Source organism: Ylistrum balloti, unplaced genomic scaffold, assembly GCF_031769215.1.
Source record: "Ylistrum balloti isolate Yb309-2 unplaced genomic scaffold, AGI_CSIRO_Ybal_v1 Utg369780, whole genome shotgun sequence".
Taxonomy (NCBI): Eukaryota; Metazoa; Mollusca; class Bivalvia; order Pectinida; family Pectinidae; genus Ylistrum; species Ylistrum balloti.
Window position 1 is genome coordinate 230,007 of NW_026781969.1, and position 9,896 is coordinate 239,902.

At 33.4% G+C, this 9,896-nt stretch overlaps 1 protein-coding gene across 2 annotated transcripts in view; it reads right to left on the bottom strand.

Moving 5' to 3' along the window:
* The window catches only part of LOC132544097 (UBX domain-containing protein 11-like), a 29,650-nt gene extending 20,215 nt beyond the window's left edge, over positions 1-9,435 (bottom strand). For both annotated transcript variants that reach the window (XM_060207665.1, XM_060207664.1), the window contains exons 1-3: positions 9,347-9,435; positions 8,921-9,058; positions 2,545-2,582 (exon numbers count right to left, since the gene is read on the bottom strand). In XM_060207665.1, coding sequence (XP_060063648.1) covers positions 2,545-2,582; positions 8,921-8,976 — 94 coding nt within the window. In that variant the 5' untranslated portion in view covers positions 8,977-9,058; positions 9,347-9,435. The remainder of the gene's footprint in view (positions 1-2,544; positions 2,583-8,920; positions 9,059-9,346) is intronic.
* Positions 9,436-9,896: the final 461 nt, after the last annotated feature.

Here is a 9,896-nt window from a genome sequence, read left to right on the forward strand (position 1 = left end):
GAATATGATCCTTATCCAAACCTGTTACAATCTCAGCCAATAGAGGTTACAATTGTTCAAAAGGCTGAAGTTGAAAAAAGACCACTCCACACTATTTCAATATCCACACACCTGTTCTGTGTGTATACAGTTTACTAATTTGTTAGATGACAACTGGCCACCTATATTTTTGTTATTCAAATGGTGCATAGGTTTTGTATATAAGAATATATACATACACTCAGAAATTGTACACATGGGTATCCTCACATCTAGAAAACACTGTAGTAATACACTGTCTAAAGGATATGATCAGTTTAAACTAAAAGCATTGCCTCAACCCTAGATGAGTTCATTACTGTGGATATACTGCAGGTGACCATCCAGATCAGCTCAGGATTAATTTCAATGTTTCCCCCTTAAATCACATATCCAAATTTCAATTACAATGGTTTATATATGTACAAACTTCCTGCGACATTGATTCACTTGTCCTTCTTTTCCTTAGTAGGACCTTAACTTTTAAATCACGGACATTTAATGGAACTCTGGACGTTTATAATATATATTTTTTGATGACGCACTGCTACATCATGCATTGGTTCTTAGTTGCAGCAAAAAAGAGCAGTGATTTATCACTACACACTATTTCACTTTCAATATTAACTAGGCAACATATACATTTAATTTAAAAAAACAGCAACATAATATTTTTAAAATCCATTATATGTTTAAACAATCACCTGAGACATGAAATACTGACATTAAGTACCGAGTCCAAAGTTTTGACTAATGACTGTGATAAATGGAATTCAATATATGTTGATACTTAAATCTGGTATAAATCTAAAGGCATTAAAGGTGAAACCTTCCTTTATATGTAACTAAGTTACACGTAAGATAAGCTTATCATAAATTCTATACAAACAGTTTCCTATATTGTAGAAGATTTCTCTATCAGACTTCCACAAATTACACATTCAATATCTGTCTCTGACATCCTATAAAAGGGCATCTTTACAAAGCAAAATAGCTAATACATTTTAGAGTAGTGTTTCAGAATTGAAATAAAAAAAATTGAATAGCACCTCACTTAATACCAGTAGTGTTGATTGAATATGCTTGCTCACCATACCAACTCTAAACTGTAAGGAGCTTCTATCATCCTATTTTACATCATATCACAATACATTAGGTGTACCCTGACTGATATGATGTAACCTGTTTAGTACATGACTCTATTTCTCCTTACAATCTACTATTGTTTACCAAAGAGGGAGGTACATGAAAAGAAGACTGGAACATTGTAAACAATTATGTATTAATGTGAAATACTGAATTCATAGGAAAACTAATGTTCACAATGTATACTTACTGAACAGATCTGAGGTGGATCTTGACCATGGATAATTCCAGTCCATCTCTCCAGACAATATGGTATAAATATGCCAAGTATATATATGTACGGGATATAAAGCAGGTTTTGTAAAATCTGATTCACATGATAAAGCAGATGTAAACTACACAGCACTCTATCTCACAGCCATAGTTAGTCCAGACTTAATGTGTCATACCTCACAATATTGACCTTTGTTGCACTAATAGGTAACATATTGTGACCATGTGCTTATATGCTGCATGAACAAATTAACAGGCAACAACTTGTGTGGAGACAGACCAGTATTTCAAACCCTTACAGAGCCACCCAAGTGGAGCAAATCTTCCTTGTGTGACTTGGGGTGATATTTAAATGTGGGATCAAAACTTTAAATCTTAACTTGAGGATATTAACCTTAAATAGGTGAATAATTCACCATTTAATTAACAGGAAATCACACAAATAAACAGAACTATCAATTCTGATATAATAGAATTATATAGCTGCACACTTTTCCAAATAATAAGATGCACTTATAGGTACATGATTTCCTTCCCTCAGTGTAAAACTTGTGTTCAGATAAATCAAAGTTGACAGCTAGATGACAACTAGATGAAAAGTGCTGTTTGACATTTAAACATTTTAATCCCAGAAGAATAGTTCATACATATATACAGCTAGTTGTCTCTCTAACATTCAGCTTGACAATAATATGTACACTGCCTCGTTAAGTTATGTTTATCAGGCACTTCAACCCTCTGATACCAATGTAAATAATCTACTTAAAACATATCTACCCAAGTATATCATCTACCTGTATATCTTGGGCCTGATTTGTAATTATTACGCTACCTACCTGTATATATCCAGTTCCATATTTATCCTTTTTACGGTACTTTTAAGTACTCTTATATATATAATATTACGGTACCTACCTGTACATACTGGGCCTTATATATAATTATTATGGTACCTACCTGTATATACAGGGCCTTATATATAATTATTACGGTACCTACCTGTATATAGTGGGCCTTACATATAATTATTACGGTACCTACCTGTATATACTGGGCCTTACATATAATTATTACGGTACCTACCTGTATATAATGGGCCTTTCATATAATTATTACGGTACCTACCTGTATATACTGGGCCTTACATATAATTATTACGGTACCTACCTGTATATCCTGGACCTTTCAAGGGCACCTGTTTTTGTCTGTAATATATAACAATAGCAAAATCAAAAACAAATCAATGAAGTAATGAAATCTGGTCAATATTTCTTATTTCTTATTTACAAATGAAAAAATTTAATCAATGAAACTTAACAGGAAACAAAAACATACTGTGTTTGAATGTGTGTACTTCAGTTTTCATAAGGATGGAGCAAAGTGCACTATATTTATACATTGTGAGCATTTGACACAGTGTAACGTATTGCAACAATGTGTGTTTACTTCTACTATATGAGAAAGAATCTGTGACTGAAGGAGTAACCAATATGTCAAAGTATTTAAAGGGACTAAATGGTTAACTTTCATTATTTTTTCCAATGCGTTTGATTTCAGACAACCATAGTGATACTTAAAATTAGACTCTTCACAAAATTATAACACTCTGAGCTTCAAACTAATGTAAGTCGACACTCGCTGTTGTATCTAACACCAGTCACTTCCATTTCATTTTAATTCTTTGACGTTTTTAATAAAATTGTTATGCAAACTTTAAAATATTGTAATTAACAAAAAGTACACAATTTTTAGCAGATATTTAAATGTTATAATGTTTTTTTATCAGTTCTGAAATGCATATCTAACTATTTAGTCCCTTTAATTGTTGTTTGTTTTATCATACAACACAAACACAAAGTTTTCTTGGTGATAACATGTACATGTCCTTATTGTCTTTTGTTTACTTTCAAAACTCAATATTTTTTTTAATTTCTTTACTGATAAACTAAATACCTGCTTCAGTTATTTTCTAAAACAAGGACTCACCCGCAAGCTACTGTAAAGTTATGGGAAAGAAGAACACAGACATCTATACAAAAAAAGGAGTTACTGTAATAATAATAATATTCAAATAAATCTAACTTACCTCACTGACTTATTATGCAAGCTTATTTTCTTATGTGTAAAAATGTCAAAGATCTTTAGATCCATCCCATTCTGTACAAGCATATAACAAATCATGTAGATTGTGATTCCCAGAGAACAAACTATAAAATGTTACAGGGAAAATCGACCATGTACATAGTAAATATCTGCAGCCAAATTGTTGTAGATGGCAATCGATATGGCACTGAATATAAGATTACAGATAATTGATCTGTGTGTCTCTCACCTTTCATGTAATTTGGTATGGGATGAGAAAACCTGCTAAAAGTACACACAATTTATATATTAGTCTGTTATTGTATATCTTTATTCCTCTCATACCTAAGTAAATCAACTGGTACTCAATGGTCAATGTTATTTGGATACTGAGCATGATTGAAGAGAACATATCTGACCCCAAAAGATATTAACATATTTCATAAGTAAGATATTGACTTGTGATAGAACAATACCAGAGACTTTGGTTTAAAGGCCTTACACATAGAAATAGTAAAGTGTTGACCAGGGCACAGGTATGGAGACTTTACATATAGCAATAGTAAGGTGTTGTCCAGGGTCTAGGTTTGGAGACCTTACATAAAGAAATAGTAAGGTGTTGTCCAGGGTCTAGGTTTGGAGACCTTACATAGAGAAATAGTAAGGTGTTGTCCAGGGTCTAGGTTTGGAGACCTTACATAGAGAAATAGTAAGGTGTTGTCCAGGGTCTAGGTTTGGAGACCTTACATAGAGAAATAGTAAGGTGTTGCCCAGGGTCTAGGCTTGGAGACCTTACATATAGAAATAGTAAGGTGTTGTCCAGGGTCTAGGCTTGGAGACCTTACATAGAGAAATAGTAAGGTGTTGTCCAGGGTCTAGGTTTGGAGACCTTACATATAGAAATAGCAAGGTGTTGTCCAGGGTCTAGGTTTGGAGACCTTACATATAGAAATAGCAAGGTGTTGTCCAGGGTCTAGGCTTGGAGACCTTACATATAGCAATAGTAAGGTGTTGTCCAGGGTCTAGGTTTTGAGACCTTACATATAGCAATAGTAAGGTGTTGTCCAGGGTCTAGGTATGGAGACCTTACATAGAGAAATAGTAAGGTGTTGTCCAGGGTCTAGGTTTGGAGACCTTACATAGAGAAATATTAAGGTGTTGTCCAGGGTCTAGGTTTGGAGACCTTACATATAGCAATAGTAAGGTGTTGTCCAGGGTCTAGGTATGGAGACCTTACATAGAGAAATAGTAAGGTGTTGTCCAGGGTCTAGGTTTGGAGACCTTACATAGAGAAATAGTAAGGTGTTGTCCAGGGTCTAGGCTTGGAGACCTTACATATAGCAATAGTAAGGTGTTGTCCAGGGTCTAGGCTTGGAGACCTTACATAGAGAAATAGTAAGGTGTTGTCCAGGGTCAAGGTTTGGAGACCTTACATAGAGAAATAGTAAGGTGTTGTCCAGGGTCAAGGTTTGGAGACCTTACATACAGAAATAGTAAGGTGTTGTTCAGGGTCAAGGTTTGGAGACCTTAAATATAGAAATAGTAAGGTGGTGTCCAGAGGCTAGGTTTGAAGGCCTATATACATAGAAATAGTAAGGTAGTATCTTGTCTAATGGCTAGGTTTGGAGGCCTTACACATAAAAATAGTAAGGTAGTATTCAGAGGCTAGGCTGGTAGAGAATAGGCATAGAAATAGTAAGGTAGTATTCAGAGGCTAGGCTTGTAGACACTAGGCATAGAAATAGTAAGGTAGTATTCAGAGGCCAGGCTGGTAGAGAATAGGCATAGAAATAGTAAGGTAGTATTCAGAGGCTAGGCTGGTAGAGAATAGGCATAGAAATAGTAAGGTAGTATTCAGAGGCTAGGCTTGTAGACAATAGGCATAGAAATAGTAAGGTAGTATTCAGAGGCTTGGTTTGGAGGCCTTACTTATAAAAAAGCAATATTAATGTGGCATTGAATAGAAAGAAATGCAAAATATAACAAAGGTTTCAATTTGTATTGCTTCAATAGTCGATTGGTTGGTTCAGTGGTAAAACCCACATAGATTAATTCTACCAAATACTTGTCATTTACTTTGACAGAAGAAGAAACTGTTTGTAGAAAGTCACATATCTAAAAAATGAATAAATAAAATATGATGGACACCTTGATCTTTCTACCAGCTTGCCAATGTCTCTAAAAGTTTGTTGTATAGGATAATAGTCATAATATCTCTTGTAAACAGGCAACTTATTATGAGAATTAAACAAAATATCAAAAGACAGAGTCACTCTCAGTATTTCCTAGAAATGTTTATTTTTATCCTAACTGTTGGTAAACTGCCATCAAAAAAGCTTTTTGCATCATGAAACCTTTACCTTATTTTTAATCAAACTGAGGGTTTGGTAGTGAATTTAGTAGGTTTTGGAACATTAACTAATACATGGCATACCAAGGGTCACTGAATGTACTTTATAATTCAAATTCTTAAATTCCACTGTATATATGAAATGGATGGTACATTACATGCACATACTGTACATGATACAATGGATATTGATTTCACTCACAGTGTTATTCAGTTATTTCCTAACGTTTATTTATTAATTCTTTATTATATATTAATGTACATAAGAAGAATATAGAAATTAATTACTTTTAATTTCATTCCTTTAATCATCACTCCTGTATTGAGTTTGAAAAAGTTGTATTAAGTACTAGTAATGCTTGAAACACAAGACATCAGTGAACAACCAAAGATCACACAGTCAGCTGTATACACTTACCCTTCACTCGAAACTACTTCTTTATCATATCTCCTGTGGGTATGAAAATAGTTCTAACTTCTTCAGATTATAATAAACAGTGGACAGAAATGTGTCTTGATAATTTATACACTACAATACATCAGAACGAAGCAATTTTGTTTACCAAGTGTTTAAGTGATGCTTATTTTATATATACATATATTGACAGTCTCTGAATAATATTTCACGATTTTGTGTTTTTATCAATATCTATGGTTAGTCTAGTTTCAGGAACCTGTAAAGAGCTACCAATAAAACACATTGTTTTGTAATATGAACATATTTTGACTTGCAGATTTAGCAACAATCGACTTAAAGCTCTCAATAATGACATTGTGTGCTATATCTGAAAATAACAATTACTTTTGTAGAATTAATATGGTAAGTTAGTTTTGCCTTCAATACAAACTTGATCAGCCTAAGAATACTTTACAGTAAGGGGACTCTATTTTGCATTCAATGGGTCAGGACTCTAAATGGTTTGGCAAGACCTGAACAGGGTACAATAGGGGGAATTTTTTTCTATAGGAAACAACTTATCAACAACATTATAGCATATAAATAATGTGTTATTATAAGATGATAAGTTGTTATTAGGACACAGCTACATTATTAGAACAAGACGCTATTCATAAAGTTGGTAGAGCATTGTCCTAGATGCAAACTCATGTGAAGCTAGGTGGTGTGTAGTTTGACACTCTCTACCCATGGTGTTTTGTTTTTTGTCAGAAAGCTGAGAAATGGACCAGTTTTTGCTGTTATGGTTACATCCTTGCACAAAACACTTTACTCCCTGGTGTCCAGATAGTATATGATAGCCCTTTCATATGTTGTTCAGTAAAGTAGCCTCAGCTACTTCAAGGTGACCTCAAAATTACCCTGACAGAGCAAAAAACCCAGCAAACAAACAACGTTTTAATGTGCACTTATAAACATTTAGTTATAACATTGCTAAGTTGCCATTTAGAAATTGTAAACAAGCCTTTCATGACATGATCATGACATGACAAACATACTCAGTTGTTTGTAAGATTTAGCTGAGTTGTGGTTGTAACATGACAAAATCATTACATATAGATATATCCCCAAGGTTACTTGTAAATGCTGTTTAAATATTAACTTTGAGATCAATTGCAGTGTGTGTGATAGCTATAGGGCATGTATGTGTAATAGCAGAGCAGAACTTTTTTTTATTCACCATCTTTCAAACACCACCTTAAGATGGTTTTTCCCTCCTTAAAAAGGCCTTTGTGTTTGTTGACCAAACAGATTAGTTATTGAGATACTTTGCATTATTGTTCATGAATATTGCTTGTAACATTGTCTTGTTTTTTTTGCTATGTCTTTCGTGTAATTTATGTAATATTTTGTGTGTTGATTAAGAGGTACATTGCCTTGAACTTTTCACAATTTATATGCCTGTACTGCTGTTATTACTTCATTGATCATATATATGATTATGACATAAACATATGTAACAGGAGCAAAAAATGCATGTCCAGACTGAGTTTCGAAACCAGGACCTTCCGAACTCTAGTCGGATGCTCTATCTACTGAGCTAAATGGTCGTCGACGATCAACCCTGTCCAGTTCTGCTACATTCCTCCCTCCTTATTTTTAGTCTTTGTACCCAAAGACATACATCTAACAACCCAAGTTCAGGTATCCCCTTGATAAGCATTCACCTACTGCTTGAAGCAAGGTTTGGTCACAGCACCAAATTTAACAGGAACAGAAAAATGCATGGCCAGACTGGGGTTCCAACTAGCAACCCTTCAGTCTCTAGCCACGACACTCTACCGCTCAACTAAAGGGACATTCCCACTAGCCGAGGCTAGTAAGGCAACCTGTACTCTCAACTCCTACACATATATCTTGAAATAAACAAACTGAAGGAACATATGAAAAGTTGGAATAATGAAATAATACAAATATTTAAAAAAAAATAATTTCAGTGAATTTTTGTTTTGTTTTGAAGCTCAATGAGATAGATATTTGTATGTAATGTTTTCAAAGAGCACTACACTCTGTCACCCTCATCAGACAAAACGACATTTATACTGAGGTATAAGATGTACAGGATTATTATCAAATTTGCAAGTTTTTTCTTTTATATTGCAATTATTGGTAAAAAAATTACAAAATTATGATAAAATTGTAGTAAAAGTTATAGTCAGTTATATTAAAGATATATACATTTTTGTTTTTGTAGTGTTAACATTACTTCTCATGTAAATAACCCATTAATTGCTAAAAGTCGGCCAGTGTAAGTATACTTCACTGTTCATTTGGTTTTTTTCTTATGAAGGTGACAGAGTTGTATCAAAATGTATTTCTAACTGGTTAGCAGTTACTTGCAATAAGGGGTCAACATAAAAATTGTGACTCAAAGACTGGGATAAGTTAAATCATTACAGGTAATGGGTTTTTGCTGGATAAAGAAGGCAGGTCTTTTCAATAAAGAAAAAATACTTCAAAATATCCAAATAATTGTTTGCTTTAGTCTTTTTGTTGTTTTTTTTTTTTTTTTTTTTGCTTTTTTTCAATCCTCTATTGCACAGTGATAAGAGTTTTGCTTTGAATGAATACAATGAAAATGCATTTTGCTGAATTATTTTGGAGGCATACTGAATTTTCTATGACTTGTTTTATAGTATCTAAATTATACTCACCCAAGAAGTAGTGGATTTTTGTGAGATTTCCTCAGACTGGACAATGGAGAACTCATGGTGAGGAAATATTGGACACACAATTAAACAAGATCTTCAATGTAGGGTTTGGTAAGATCCTCTTCTACATCACTTCTCAATCTAGATGTGTTTAGAAGAGTGAACAAAATTGATAGTTACTTATTGATTTTACTACGTAATGCTGCAATATGAACACAATGAGATTTAATACGGCTCCATCTGTTATTTTACTATGACCAAGTAACTTTACATCCCTATTAATTAATTATTTAATACAAGATAGCCTAGATGGTCACTAAACCATATTTATTATGCGTCACTCGACAATGAGCTGTTTTTCATCTTTTTATGAACTTTAAAAATACAATTCTTGACTTATGAGAATAAATTGAATAACAAGATATTTACATTTATGCTACGAAAATGATGAATAACATTCTATGCCATTTGAATTGAAGAATCAGATAAATTGATGCTTTGTTTCTGTTTGTTTACATCCAAGGACGCCATGTTGAATTTTTTGTACCGGATGTGTAATTCTAGTTATAAAATAGGAGACTACATTCCGGAATCATTAAAATAATTTCCTCAAGTATATATTATTATCATCATCGTTTTCTAGCTTCAGGACTACGTTATTCATACTCTTCTATATAGGAATATAAGACATTTTAACTCCCTTTTCCTATGCAAGGTGTTCAGTAACAACAAGCGAATCTTTGCAGTACTGGAATGCTAATAAAATATTTTAATCTATTGAACTCAGCTAAATTCGATTACCCAAGGGAAAAAATATAGACAAAATAAATATTAACACAAAGAAAAAAAACCGTACAATAATAATAATATGTTCAGAACGAGTAAGTGCCTTCTGTTCTTTCAACAAAACAACAAACACCATGCGGGCCATGATTGGAAACGATATAAGACGCTGAAACACGGAGTCAAAGAATGATCA